The sequence below is a fragment of the Anolis carolinensis genome, chromosome 3 (genome assembly GCF_035594765.1).
Source record: "Anolis carolinensis isolate JA03-04 chromosome 3, rAnoCar3.1.pri, whole genome shotgun sequence".
In the NCBI taxonomy this organism is placed as follows: Eukaryota; Metazoa; Chordata; class Lepidosauria; order Squamata; family Dactyloidae; genus Anolis; species Anolis carolinensis.
This window is the reverse complement of record NC_085843.1, coordinates 4,567,095-4,582,500: the sequence shown is the minus strand read 5'-3', so window position 1 is coordinate 4,582,500 and position 15,406 is coordinate 4,567,095. Positions and strand designations below refer to the sequence as shown.

Genomic DNA, 15,406 nt, shown 5'->3' with positions numbered 1-15,406 from the left:
CCTTCTCTTTTCCCCTTTCCTCCTCCTTTGTTGTTTCTCTTCTTCTTCCTCTTCTTGTTCCTCTCCCTCTCCTCCATTCTTTTCCTTCTCTTCCTCTTCTTTCCCCCTTCTTCTTCTTCTCTTCACCCTTTTGTTTCCCTTCTCTTCTTTTCCCTCTTCTCTGTTCCCATTTTATCCAGGCTTCAATTGTGCCTCCCAGCCATTGACTGTCTTTCTTTGAGCTCTGTCTCCTTTTCTTCTTTGGACTCTTTGTGCTCTTCTTTGTTTGAGCTAGAAAGGGAACCTTCTCTGGTTTCCTCCTCTTACCTGGGATGGAAAGCGTACCTGGGTGGCTTTTGAAAGGGGCACAAAGGCCTGGCCATGGGATACGGCCTCCAGAACAAAACCTCCCATGCGCTTTTTGAGTGCCAAGGCCGCATGTTCGGCTCACCTGATGCTCGGGGCTTTGGACCATGGCCGATGGGGTCTGTGGAGGATCAAGGGGATTGAATGGCCCCCCACACTTTCTCCCCCTTCCACACTCATGCAATATTCAGAGGCCCCAGAAAGGAGAGAGAGAGCCCTGATGAATAATGAGAGAGCCCCGAAACGGATCCTCAGGCGGCACAAGACAGGCGGGCAGCGCACTGCTTTGGCAAGGTTTACATATAGGATAGTCTTGATATAGGGCACAGCCCGGGTTTGCATGTTCTTTGTGGGTCTTCTCTCTTTTCCTTTCTCTCTCCCTTTCCCTTCTCTCTCTCTCTTTTCTTCCTTCCTTCCCTTCCTCCCTTGCTTTTTCTCGCATACTTTCCCCTTTCTTTTCCTTTCTTTCCTTTCCCTTTACCTTCTCTCCCTCCCTCTTCCTTTTTCCCTTTCCCTTCCCTCCTTCCTTCCCTCCTTCCTCCTTCCCTTTCCTTCCTTCCTTCTTTTCCTTTCCCTTCCCTCCATTCTTCCCCTCCCTTCCCTTCCCCTTCCTTCCCCTTCCCTCTTCCCTTCTCTCTTTTCTTTCCCTCCTTCCTACTTCCCTTTATTTTCATTTTCCTTCCCTCCTTCCTTACCTTTCTCTTCTCCCTTTCCTTTCTTTCCTTTCCCTTCCCTCCTTCCTTCCCTCCTTTGTTTCCTTTCCCTTCCCTCCTTTCCTTTCTTCCTTCCTTCCTTCTTTTCCATTCCTTTCCCTTCCTTTCCTCCCCTTCCCCTTCTCTTCCCTTCCCCTTCCTTCCCTTTCCTTTCTTTCCCTTCACTTCCTTCCTTCCTTCCTTCCTTCCTTCCTTCCTTCCTTCCTTCCTTCCTTTTCCTTTCTCTTCCTTTCCTTTCCTCTGTTTCCCTTCCCTTCGCTTTCTCTCCTTCCCTTGTTCCCTTTCTTTTTTACTTCCCTTCCCTCCTTTCCTTTCATTTCCTTTCCTTTCCCTTCTTTCCTTCCTTCCTCCTTTCCTTTCCTTCCATTCTTCCTTTCCTCCCCTTCCTTTCCCCTTCATTACCTTTCCTTTCTTTCCTTTCCCTTCACTTCACTTCCTTCCTTTCTTTTCATTTTCTTTCCTCCCCTCCCTTCCTTTCCCTTTCCTTTCTTTCTCCCCCTTCCTTCCTTCCTTCCTTCCTTCCTTCCTTCCTTCCTTCCTTCCTTCCTTCCTTCCTTCCTTCCTTCATTTTCCCTTCCCTCCTTCTTCCTTTCCTTTCCTTTCGTCCCTTCCCCTTCCCCTTCCCTTCTTTTCCCTCTCTCCTTCCCTCCTTCTTTCCCTTTCCGTTTCCCTCCCTCCTTTCCTTCCCTCTTCCCTTCCCTTTCCCTCTTTCCTTTCATTTCTCTACTTCCCTTTCTTTCCTTCCCTCCTTCCTCCTTTACTCTTCCTTTCCTTTTTTCCTTCCTTCCTTCCCCTTCCTTACCTTTCCCTTCCCCCTTTCATTTCATTTCCTTTCCCTCCCCTCTTTCCTTCCTTCCTTTCCTTCTTTCCTTGTTTCCTCACATGCCTTTCCCCTCTTCTTTCCTTCCTTCCTTCTTCCTTCCTTTCTCTTCCCTTCTTTTTCTTCCTTCCCTCCTTTTCCCCATCCCTTTCTCCTCTTCCTTTCTCGTTCCTTCTTTTTTTTCCCTTCCCTCCTTTTCCCCATCCCTTTCTCCCCTTCCTTTCTCTTCCCTTCTTTTTCCTTCTTCCCTCCTTTTTCCCATCCCTTTCTCCCCTTCCTTTCTCTTCCCTTCTCACTCTTTCTTTCTTTTCTTCCCTTTCTTGGTTCATTATAAGCTTCAGCAAAGATAATAACATGAATTTCAAGTTGGATAAATGGATAGTCCTCTAGTAGGCATTATAAACCAAGTGCATGGATATAGGAAGGATATGGAAACAGTCCCACCTGAAAAGAGTCTTAGGATACCCCAAGCTGAACATGAGCCATGAGTGTGATGCAGCAGCATAAAAAGCCAATGTGATTCTCAGCTGCATCCACAATTGAGGGAAGTCTCAGCCTCCCTGTATGATGCTTTGGCCAGGCCTCACTTGCAATAACACTGGAATATCATCTGCCAATATAAATGACCTCCAACGAGGGATGAACGTGCAGTAAATAACAAATAAAATCTAACGAGGATCTCTAATCTAATTGATCTGCATGATCTCGTCCTTGCCATATTAAATGGAAACCTTTCCCAGGCCTGACGTTTTCGGTCTCCATAGTTTCACAGCCCGGTTCTCTGCAAACAAGAGATAATCCTATCACGGGCGGAGATAATAGCAAGCAAGGAAATTATCGTGTTGGGAAAACCGATTCCTGCTGAATGCGCCCGATGCCAGATAAGCAGCTGTTGCTTCTGCAAAACAAAGGAAAACAAGTGGCATCGAAGGTGGCCCTGATGGGGGTGCGGATGTAAATATTCTATGATGTTTGCCAAAGTAATTAAAAACATAAACATTATTTTCCTATATTTCTATTTCTTTCTTCCTTTCCCTTCTTTCTCTTTCTTTCCTTCCTTTATCTCATACCTTTCTCCCTTTCTCTTTTCTTCCTTCCTCTAGACTTTTCCTGGAAGTCACAGTCTCTCAGCCTCGGGGCAAGGCTCCCCCCCCCCCCAATTCTCTCACACGAGAAGCGACTTGCAGTTTCTCAAGGTGCTCCTGACACGAAAGAAAAGCCTTAGGGCAAGGCTGGCACACACACACACACACTCACACACTTTTTCTAAAATACGAATCTCCATTAAATTGCTTACTTCCTTATAGGGTGGATTTCCCACCTGTGGCTTCAAGACTGTGTTATAAGCCTTATGATAGGGACCTCGTTGTGTATCCAGGCATCTTTTCTATCTATATACTGCCCCTTGTGGATGCATCTAAGCACTGCATACATACAAACCTAGAGCCCTGCAGCTAATCCTTTCTATCTATACTCTGCCCTCTTGTGGATGCATCTGAGCAATGCAAACATACAAACCTAGAGGCTAATCCTTTTTATCTATATGCTGACATCTTGTGGATGCATCTGAGCATTGCATACATACAAACCTAGAGGCTAATCCTTTCTATCTATATGCTGCCCTCTTGTGGATGCATCCAAGCACTGCATACATACAAACCTAGAGGCCAATCCTTTCTATCTTTTCTATACACCACCCTTAGCACTGAGGAGCCTCCGGTGGCCTCATGACTTGAAGGTTGGGTTGCTGACCTGAAGGCTGCCAGGTTCGAATCCCACCCGAGGAGAGCGCGGATGAGCTCCCTCTATCAGCTCCAGCTCCATGCGGGGACATGAGAGAAGCCTCCCACAAGGATGGTAAAAACATCAAAACATCCGGGCAATGTCTCCTGGGCAACGTCCTTGCAGACGGCCAATTCTCTCACTCCAGAAGCAACTCAGGTTGCTCCTGACACGAAAAAAAAAGCACTGAATATATACATACCTAGTGCCAATCCTTTCTATCTATACGCTGCCCTCTTGTGTTTGCATCCAGGCACTGCATACACACAAACTTAGAGGCAAATCCTTTCTATCTACGTACTGCCCTCTTGTGTTTGCATCCGGGCACTGCATACATACATACATACATACATACACATACATACAAACCTAGAGGCCAGTCTTTCTATCTATACACTGCCCTACTGTGGATGCATCTGAGCATCGCATAGATACAAACCTAGATGCTAATCCTTTCTGTCTATATACCACCCTCTTTTGGATCTAAGCACTGCATCTAAGCACTGCATCCATACAAACCTAGAGGCCAATCCTTTCTATCTATACTCTGCCCTCTTGTGGATGCATCTAAGCATTGCATCCATACAAGCCTAGAGGCTAATCCTTTCTATCTATATGCTGCCTTTTTATGGATGCATCTAAGCACTGAATACATGCAAAATTTGAGGCCAGTCCTTTCTAATTATATACTGCCGACTTGTGGATACATCTAAGCACTGAATACATACTGTACAAACCTAGAGGCTAATCCTTTCTATCTATACACTGCCCTCTTGTGGATGCATCTGAGCACTGCATACATACAAACCTAGAGGCTAATCCTTTCTGTCTACATATTGCCCTCTTGTGGATACATCTAAACAATGAATACATACATACCTATAGGAGTGGAAATAAATAATAATAATAATAATAATAATAATAATAATAATAGAGACATTGACTAAATTACGATCTGCCAACTGCAAAAGGCCACCCTGCTGGGATCTACATGCATCATCCGAAAATACATCACACAGTCCTAGACACTTGGGAAGTGTTCGACTTGTGGTTTTGTGAAACAAAATCCAGCATGTCTATCTTGTTTGCTGTGTCATACAACGTCGTTTTGTCAATAATAATAATAATAATAATAATAGGCTAGTAGCTAATCCTTTCTACTGTCAGCTTTTACTTTTTTGTGGCCTTCACCCAAAACTGAGTGGATTTTATAATTGAAACCCAGCAAAACTTTCAAGTCGGATAATGACGGTTATGTGTGTCAAATGTGGTCCAGATCCATCCAGCCATGTAGGAGCCTCTGTAGATCAAAGCTATATACATACATATATGATTTGACCTTTATATAGATAGTTACATAGATAGCAGGGTGAGACCAAACCAACCATCTAGGCTATATATGACTACAGCTTCCATTATCCATGGCAAATACAGTCAATAACTCTTGGAGTGGGGTAGTCTCATTCCTGTCTATTGTACATTGCTTAAGTTTTCAGAAAATACTTCTCAAGTTTATTTTTTTATCATAAGGACTCAAAACATCTAGTGTAAAAATAGAAGCAGTTAATGCTGAACACAAGCTCACACGTCCAAAGGTGTTGCAACACCTACAAATGGATGTTTTTTATGATGTGTGGATTCATTGGGACTGAATGGAAAAGAAAGACCTTTCAACCTCTGAGGATGCGTGCCATAGATGTGGGCGAAAGAAACGTCGAGAGAGAATACTTGTGGAACATGGCCAGACAGCAACCTAGTGATTCCAGCCATGAAAGCCTTCGGCAACACATGGAAAAGAAAGAGTTGCTATTAACAGGACCAGCTGATGGAAGTGAAGCTAAGCAAGGTCACTTCTGGATGGGAAATGGATGGCAGACCACCAGCAAACCCGTAGGCAAAATTTCCATGGAAGGGACTGACAAAATGACATAGACAGTCCTTCATTTCAGATAGATTAAATTAAACGAGTTAACAGGCGTTGCTTTAGTTCTGGTACACTAAATCACTGGGTCAGATGATTGGACTGAAGTTATTACATTTTGCTTCAGGCTCCAAGAGCAGGAATATATCTTGAAGGAGACTAGAAATGATGGAAATGTGGAGACTGCTTTTTCTTTATAGAAATATAGGACTGTAATGGATGTTATTACGTGTAAAGCTTTTTCAGGCAGGGGGGAATCTTTTTATTCCACCGCTGCCACCACTTGTAAAGGATGTTTAATTACGTGGAGCTGGCACCAATTTGTAATGGAGCTAATTATGACTGCCACCAATTGTAAAGATGGAACCACCAATTGAAATGATCTAGCCACCAAAGACTCAGGGAGAAGACCTTTAACTTTTTATTCCTTTCTTCTTTTACTTATTTACTTTAGATGGTTGCGTACTTGGTTCAAAATATATATAACAGAGACTTTGATGCTGGAAAAACAAGAACAAGTTTATTCAGGCACAAAGCTTAATGGTTACAATGACGTTTCTCACGAAGAGTTATTCTTAATAACAGTTACAATACTTGAATAAGATGAATCAACTTTCTAAAATATTACTTCTTTTACTTAAGGAAACTCTATTCCTTAGCCACTTTTATACCACAGTCACCCCTGTGATCTGCTATCACAGATTCTCTGTTCCTTATCAGGACAGATTATATCAAATTAGTCACCAAACTTATTTTAAACTTGACTCAAAATGAGTCTCCCTGATCCCCTTAACCTAGGATCAGTCTTCCCTGTGCCTCATCAGAGCACAGACTGGCTCTCTTTTTTAAATTCTGCACTTCTTCAGCAAAACGGCAGTTGGCTCCGCCCACTTCTCCATGGCAACCAGCCTCTGAGTGCTGAGAGCAGCAACTGCAATACTTACCCTTCTAAAACACAAACACACAATTAAACATAACATTTATAAACCAAAAATTTGTACTTCATTACAAGAACATAATGATTTGGGATCCTGTTCATGACCTACATATCTACTAGAGATGCCATTGGCGATCCTTGGTGTCCGAGTCTGATTGCCTTCCATGTGAAAGGTCTTGGTGGTGGGTCTGTAGGTGGCTATAGAGTCCTATTCTTGACCTGCATGTTTTTCCGCAGTGGGGACATCCATTTCCAGGTTGAAGGCGGTCTCGACAAGGGTTGCCTTGAGACACTTTATTTCTCTTGGCACGTTCCTCCTTTTCGTCCTCCATTCGTGTTTCTTCAAATTCTCAGCTGTCTTCCAGTTCAACGCTCAAGGGCAGGGCTTCCCAGTCTCTCTCGGTGTCTCCGCCACAGTTTTAAAGGTTTGCTTTGAGCAGATCTTTCAATCTCTTTCCTGTCCACATAAATTCCATTTTCCATTATTGAGTTGAAAAGTAGAGTAACTGCTTTAGGAGACGGCGATCCTTGGGCATCTGGACAATGTGGCCTTCAATCCAGCAGAGTTAATGGTGGAGGATCATGGTTTCAATGCTGGTGGTCTTTGCTTCTTCCAGACGCTGACATTTGTCGGCCTCTCTTCTTCCCAAGAGATTTGCAAGATTTTTCAGAGGCAACACTGATGGAATTGTTCCAGGAGTCAATAATAATACGAGGGTTGAATGAAAAGTAATGCCTCCACCTTCGTTACTTGGGTTTGGATGGGAATATTTTAATAAATCAAACGCAGAAATAATCCTTCGAATAGGGTTGTTGTATGTATTCCGGGCTGTATGGCTATGTTCCAGAAGTATTCTCTCCTGACGTTTTGCCCACATCTATGGCAGGCATTCTCAGAGGTTGTGGGGCATGGAGCAACTAAGCAAGGAAGGTTAATATATACCTGTGATCCCGGCCATGAAAGCCTTCGACAACACAAATCCTTAGAATGTGCTCTTTAACTACCACTTTTCACTTTTCCACATAATCACCAGACAATTGGATACATTTCTGCCAACAATGAACAAGTTTTCTGAAGCTGTCACGGAAGAAATCGACACTCTGTTTCCGCAACCGGCGTCTCACAGGACCCATCGTGCACAGATCTTCTGATAGCCAAGCAAAGCAATAATGTGACCCACACGTTCTTGTGAAATGCCGATGATGTTTGAAATTTCTCTCTGAGTGATACGATGATCGTCCTGAATCCATCTGTCAACCTTTTGCTTGTGAAACTCGGTGGTTGCTGTCACAGGACGTCCAACTCTTTGCTTGTCACGCAAGTCACATGTTCCCACTTCAACATCCTTAAACCTACTCGCCCAACGACACACAGGACTCACATCAACACAATCCCCATCAACAGCTTGTATTCTCTGATGAATCTCCTTTGGGGCGACACCTTCTGCTGTCAATGACTGCACGTTGCTTAAGTCGCATTGACCGACCGTCTGCTCAGGGTTCCATACTTCGCACTTTAACAACACAACCGTTGAATGCTAAGGCTTCTCCGTCTGCGCAGGGTTCCATACTTCGCACTTTAACAACACAACCGTCCAATGCTAAGGCTTCTCCGTCTGCTCAGGGTTCCATACTTTGCACTTTAACAACACAACCGTCCAATGCTAAGGCTTCTCCGTCTGTGCAGGGTTCCATACTTCGCACTTTAACAACACAACCGTTCAATGCCAAGGCTTCCCCGTCTGCGCAGGGTTCCGTACTTTGCACTTTAACAACACAACCGTTCAAAGCTAAGGCTTCCCCGTCTTTGCAGGGTTCCATACTTCTCACTTTAACAACACAACCGTTCAAAGCTAAGGCTTCCCCGTCTGCGCAGGGTTCCATACTTCTCACTTTAACAACACAACCATTCAATGCTAAGGCTTCCTGCCAAATGGAACTAAGCGTAGAGGAGAGTCTACTGAACAAGCCAGGAACTGCCGCAGACCAGGACTGCCATCTGTTGAGGAGTTACCAAGGTGGAGGCATTACTTTTAATTCAACCCTTGTAATAATAGTAATACTTTATTTATAACCCGCCTCCATCTCCCTGAGGGGACTCGGAGTGGTTCACATGGGGACCGAGCCCAAGAATCAACAGATAAAAACAGAACACCATAATAGCATATATAATTAAAACAATAAAGTAAACATTCATATTATACATCAGTGGGCGTCAGGACTAAGATGGAACTATTACAAAATTGCAAGGGAAGGCAGACCTGTGCAAAAACAGAAGGCCATAAAATTAAGAATGGAATTAAAGTGCTAGAGATTAGGGCAATAAACAATTAAGACTAGGTGGTGATAAAGAGCGCATTGCAGTCATCCAGTCTAGATGTAATCAAGGTGTGGACCACTGTGGCCAAGTCAGGCTTCTCGAGGTACGGTCGCAACTCGTGCACAAGTTTTAACTGTGCAAAAGCCGTCCCGGCTACCGTGTTTAATGATCCCAGTGATTTTAACTCCTGGTTATATTATGATTTGGTTTTTACCAACAATGTTTGTCATTGAATTTTGCCATTAGTATGTTGTAAACTGCTTTGAGTTCCCCCAGGGGTGAGAAAAGCGGTATATAAATAAATAATAAACATTTTCTAACATTACACTGTTAAGCTGCATTTCTGGCCTTGCTGGAGTGGCTGGTGGCTTTTGCTGGATTTTAAGACTTTTGGTTTCCTCAATGTTCAGTGAGAGGCCAAGTTTTGCGTATGCTTTTGCAAAGGCGTTTAGAGTGGCTTGTAGGCCTCCTTCTGAATGCGCACAGACTATGTTATCGTCAGCGTATTGGAGTTCTAGAACAGATGTTGTTGTGACCTTGGTTTTGGCTTTCAGTCTGCTGAGATTAAACAGTTTGCCATCTGTCCAATTGATATTTCCTCTCTGGTGGGAAGTTTCCCATCAACACTGTGCAGTATCGTAGCGATGAAGATGGAGAGTAAGGTTGGGGTGATAACACAGTGATACTTTAACAGATTCCACATTAACAGATTCCACCTTGAATGGGTCACTTTGGGATGCACTAGAGGTGCATCTATACTATGTAATGAATGTGGTTTTACCCCACACCAGCTGCCATGGCTCAATGCTATGGAATCATGGGATTTGTAGTTTGGATTATTTTTGGGTTATCACTCTGCTGGCTGAGGGATTTTGGGAATATTTGTCCAAAAGGAAGAGTGTGCTGGGAAGGACAAGAATTGTTGTTTTCTCTCCCTTTTGCACACTTAACCGAGTCAATAATAATAATGATGATGATAATAATAATAATAATAATAATAATAATAGACTTTCCCTATTAATGGGCCCCTTCCTCCCTGTTTCTCTCCAGTGCAGGATGGACTGCAAGGACCTTTCGGCGGAGACCCTCTACGACGTCTTGCATGACATCGAATACAGGAAAAAATGGGACACCAACGTCATCGAGACCTTCGACATCGGGAAGCTGACCGTCAACGCTGACGTCGGCTACTATTCCTGTAAGTCGCTTGCCTTGGGGAACTATAACTCCCAGGCACCCATAGCACTGAGCCGTAGTTGTTCAAGTGGGGTCGAAACCACGTGTATGATACAGTGGAGACAATGTTTTAAAACCATCTGAATTCACTGGAAAGGCAGATGATTAATTCTGACTCTCCTTGCTAAATGCAAACACAATTGGAGTGTATTATTGTACTCTTCAAAAAGTTCTGATTAGGCCTGTGCAACCAATGAAGAAATGTTTCAATACTCATTACTAAGTTAGGGGTGGGGGGAAAATAATTTCTAACATATTTACAAAACTAGGCAGGGTCCGTATCATAACTATAGTGAACTAACTACTTTTTCGTTACTTTTTGTTAAGTAATTTGCCAATGGAGAAAATTCTGGGGCTGCTTTCTTTCTAATTGTTAGAACTATTGGCATGAAACTTGCTACGATCATAGAACACATTGACCACTGTTAGCCCACCAAGTTTCAGAATGTTTCACTCATCCATGGATTTTGGGGGAATTTTCAAATCTTTTACAAACAACATTTATTTAAAAAAATCTACTAGAGTTATCTCCTTGAATTTTTTGTACAATGACAAAAGATAACTGGGGATCATTCTCCCAAGTTTCAGAAATATCCATTCATCTATTGATTTCTGGGAATTTTTAAAGCATCAGTTATCTCATTGAATGTTTTACCAATAGAACTCCAATTTAGGGATTTCTCCCCAGCCCAGCCTAGCCCAGATTTACTTACTAGTACAGTAGAGTCTCACTTATCCAACATTCACTTATCCAACATTCTGGATTATCCAACGCAGTCTGCTTTTAGTAGTCAATATTTTTGTAGTCAACCTTTTCAATACATTGTGATGTTTTGGTGCTAAATTCGTAAATACAGTAATTACTACATAACATTGCTGCGTATTGGACTGCTTTTTCTGTCAAATTTGTTGTAAGACATGATGTTTTGGTGCTTAATTTGGAAAATCATAATGTAATTTTATGTTTAATAGGCTTTTCCTTAATCCCTCCTTATTATCCAACATATTCACTTATCCAACGTTCTGCTGACCTGTTTATGTTGGATAAGTGAGACTCTACTGTATTGAAGTCTCAATCCATCCTCCTCTTTGCAGATTCATCCATTCATTGGAACTCTGGCTGCTACTATGCAGGGACATATCTCTCCCTCCTCCTAATTGGAGCTTCCTGATGCTCAACAGACTTCTGGGAAATGTAGTTCAGGGCAGGGCCTTTTGCATTCTCTGCCATAGGGCTCCTGTCCTTCCCAAGCTACGTTTCCCAGAATTCTGTGCTCTCTCAGCCTCTTTCCCAGCTCACTCAGTTTGTCCCTCCATGCTGCTTTCCTCTCCTCATGGCAAGAAGCAGCCTCTCTCTTCTTAATCTAAAGATGAATGACAGCCTTTTTGGCTTTGCCTCGCTTGCTTGCACTGAAAATGAAACTGACTTCCGAGCATTACAGAATTCAAAGGGAAAAGTATTGGGTGCGTTTTGAGTCTTAAGTTTTTGTGTGGGCTCCCCCCACAGCCCCCGTGTTTTTTTAATATCTGTTTGTATATACAAACTTAAGAATTAGATACTGTTAATGTGGGATTTGTGTGTTGATAGTGTTTAAATGCAATTTGTGCCATGCTTGTATTGCAACTGATTGCATCATCCAGATTATACCATAATGTGGAAAGAGTTAATTGCCAAGAAGCTAGGATGACCTTGATGCATGGCTGGAACTAGGGAGTATCCAGACACAAGTGTTTGTGCATAACGATTGCATCAGTTCAGTTGAGTTCTGTCTGCCTAGAGTTCGAGTCAAGTTCTGTTGGAGAACAGAACAGTCCTGTGTTCATCTGTCGTCTGCAAGTCTGTTTGTGTTGATTACTGCTGCATACAGTAAAACTTTGTAAATAGTTTTACCAACGTCTCTGAGTGTCTCTTCGTTCTGCATTCCACTGCTTCCATCCAACTACTGCTGTGTTGCAAATACTCTGACAGATACAACTTACAACTTGAAAATGAAGATTTGCACACCCCTACTAGGAATCTCAGGGTGCTCCAACGCCATGGCTAACTTCTATTGGAACCTGGTCATAAAGGTGTGCTGGAAGACCTAGGGATTCCTACAGTGAACATCCCTCCAAGGATCTCTAGTTTTCCTTGCCAATAGCTATAGGAATAAGGTTTGGATTCTAATCCAAGCTTTAAAGCATTGATGCAAAGTATGTCTTTGAGAATTAGCACAGTGCTTTGGAAAGCTCCTTTCAATTTCAGACTAAAACTCTGAACAGATCTACCGTCCCATTGTTGAAAGAGCAACTCACTGCTAATCGGTGCTTTGTGCAGTTCAATGCAATTTGATGCTGTCAAACAGCACCACATGGCAGCATAGATGGGGCCTTAGGGTGCATCTACCATGGTATTGTACTGGTTCTAAGGTTGTGAGAACCAGGGAAGTTCAGATCTCTAGTTTGAGTCGTTTTATTTATTTTATTTATTTCCAGAATTTATACCCCGCCCTTCTCACCCGGGGGGACTCAGGGCGGCTTACACAGTTGGCAACATTTAATGCCAAGAACATAATAATAAAACAAAAAACAGTACATATAATCAATCAAAACTATAAAAATACATCATTAAAATACATTATAAAAATTAAAACATAAGTAAATTAGATCCAATAGATTTAAATAGGTCAAGTGACTTATTTGAGTTAGTAGTGGAGTCTGAGTGATAAGGGGAAGCAATCCCAGTTAGATCCAAAGTGGTCAGTTGATAGCATTGTTTGTTAGAGAAGAAAAAGGTTTAAACTGCTCAAGGAAAGGAGAAAGTCTTTTGAGAGGGAATTTACCATATGTTATTATTGCAACTGCTGAAGAAAGTGTACCTCTAAGTGAGAAACAACATTGAAACCACTAAGCTCTGTGCCTGAATAAACTTGTTATTGTTCTTTCAACATCCAAGCCTCTGTTGCATATATTCTAAACTAAGTTACGCTACCATCTAAAGGGAAGAAGAAGAAAGAAAAAAAAGTAAAAAGTCTCCTCCCTGAGTCTTTGGTGGTCGCGCATTGCTGAAATAGGAGGCACTTCCTTGTCAATTGGGGCCACCACGTTACAAATTGGTGGCAGCGGGTGGATAAAAAGATTCCCCTGCCTGAAATAACCTTAGTCGTTCTTAGTCCCTTACACTAATGTCTTTAGGAAATTGGGCAGGGTCTGTATTGTATTTGTAACGAGTTAACTACCAGTAGTAACGAGTTAGCACCACTTTAATGGTTCTTCCACAGGGCGGTGTCCGAAACCCTTGAAGAACCGAGACGTCATCACGCTGCGCTCTTGGCTGCCCATGGGCAGCGACTATATCATCATGAACTACTCTGTCAAGCATCCGGTGAGTAGCCGTCCTTGTGGAAAAGGAGCACGTCTTCACGGCAGAAATAATGCAGTTTGGTCCCACTTTAACTGCCATGGCGCAGCTCTGTGAGATCCTGGGAGTTGTAGTTTGGTGAGGCTCAAGGCCTTGCAAAACTGCAACCCAAACATGGCAGTTCAGGGGGGTGTCCAACTACATGAATGCACCCAGTGTTAGCAAATGCCTTGACTTTCTCCATGGAAATGTTGCAATGCAACCGAGGGAAGGAGAGCAAAAACAGAGTATAAACATAATAATAAATATGATGATGATGATGATGATGATGATGATGATGATGATGATGTCAAAGGCTTTCATGGCTGGAATCACTGGGTTGCTGTGAGTTTTTCAAGCTGCATGACCATATTCCAACAGTATTCTCTCCTGACGTTTCGCCTGCATCTGTGGCTCATGGCATTCTCAGAGATCTATTGGAAATGAGGCAAGTGGAGAGGGAGAAAGAATCCCAGTCTGTTTGAAGCAAGTGTGAATGTTGCAATTAGCAAACCTGAATAGCATTGAGTTGCCTTGCAGCTGCAAAGTCAATCAGTGAGGGTATTTGCGTAGTGATAGCCTGGCTTTTGTTGCTTGAAGGCATCCTCTGTTTGGGAGGTGTTAACTGCACTCTATTATAGCTGACTACTCTGGTTTAAAAACATGAGAAAAGTTGATTAAACTGCACAAACTTTGTTTGTATGGGAGGGACACTCTGCAGCACATTTTGCTATAGTTTTTCAATGAATGTCTCATTGAGTCTCAACCCATTCAGCATAGTTTGTGCCACAAAAACATAGTTTCTGGAATATAACAACTACTTTCAAAGTAAGGACTACACAATTAAATAGGAAATAACACTCTCGAACCAGGAACAGAACATTTCCCAAACTTTATAGGACTTTCCTGATTCAATTGATCTCCTTTCAGAAATACCCACCTCGGAAGGACATGGTGAGAGCTGTCTCCATCCAGACCGGTTACTTGATCCAAGGGAAGGGAGCCAAAAACTGCACCCTCACCTACCTGGCGCAGGTAGACCCCAAAGGTGAGTCAGCCTCACTTGCATCAAGCACATCCTTGTTGCCCTCTCCTTCCGTACCACTTAGGATCCATCTACACTGTGGCCTTATTCCGGTTTGATATCCCTTCAACTGCCATGGCTCAATGCTATACAATCCTGGGCAGAGAAGGCTCTTTGACAGAGTCCCCCATAATCCTCTTGCAAGCAAACTAGTCCAATGTAGGCCAGGCAAGGCTACTATGACGTGGATCTGGAATTGGTTAAGCAACCACTTAGGCAGAAACAATGAAATGCAAAGAGACAGAATGGGAGACGCCTGTCTTCACAACAGTCCATGTGAGAAAGATCTTGGAGTCTTTGTGGAGAACAAGCTCAACATGAGCCAAGAGTGTGATGTGTTAGTGTTTTTGTGATATGGAGTGAAATGTTTAATCTGTTGTTGTTGTGGAAATGTGTGTTTGTTCCGGCAAGCATTCCAGCAGTCAAGAGGTTAATTGCAGCAAGCCCTGATTGATTGCTGGAAGGGCAAATGACAAAGACTTCTGTGTGTTGTCGAAGGCTTTCATGGCTGGGATCACAGGGTTGTTGTATGTTTTTCAGGCTGTATGGACATGTTCCAGAAGTATTTCATTCTTCTGTTCCAGAAGAATACTTTTGGAACATGGCCATACAGCCCGAAAAACATACAACAACCCCAACAAAGACTTGTGCTACGTGACAGGAAGATACCTCACAGACTGTGGAATGCAGAGGAGGTGCTTCGGTGTACAGAGAACGGACTCTGAGAGAGATGGAAAAAGTTCCGTGTTTGATCTTGCGGATGCAAGATGTGTCCTGACAGCTTTGGTCATCAGCACTGTAAAGATTAGTGTAAATAAAGTTTCAGTGCCGCTGGGATCAGCAGATATAATCAATGAAGTTGTCGTTCT

At 42.9% G+C, this 15,406-nt stretch overlaps 1 protein-coding gene across 2 annotated transcripts in view; it reads left to right on the top strand.

Annotated features, from left to right (window-relative positions):
• stard10 (StAR related lipid transfer domain containing 10) overlaps positions 1-15,406 on the top strand; it is a 96,626-nt gene that overhangs the window by 66,531 nt on the left and 14,689 nt on the right. For both annotated transcript variants that reach the window (XM_062977054.1, XM_062977053.1), the window contains exons 3-5: positions 9,889-10,036; positions 13,335-13,438; positions 14,384-14,501. In XM_062977054.1, coding sequence (XP_062833124.1) covers positions 9,889-10,036; positions 13,335-13,438; positions 14,384-14,501 — 370 coding nt within the window. The remainder of the gene's footprint in view (positions 1-9,888; positions 10,037-13,334; positions 13,439-14,383; positions 14,502-15,406) is intronic.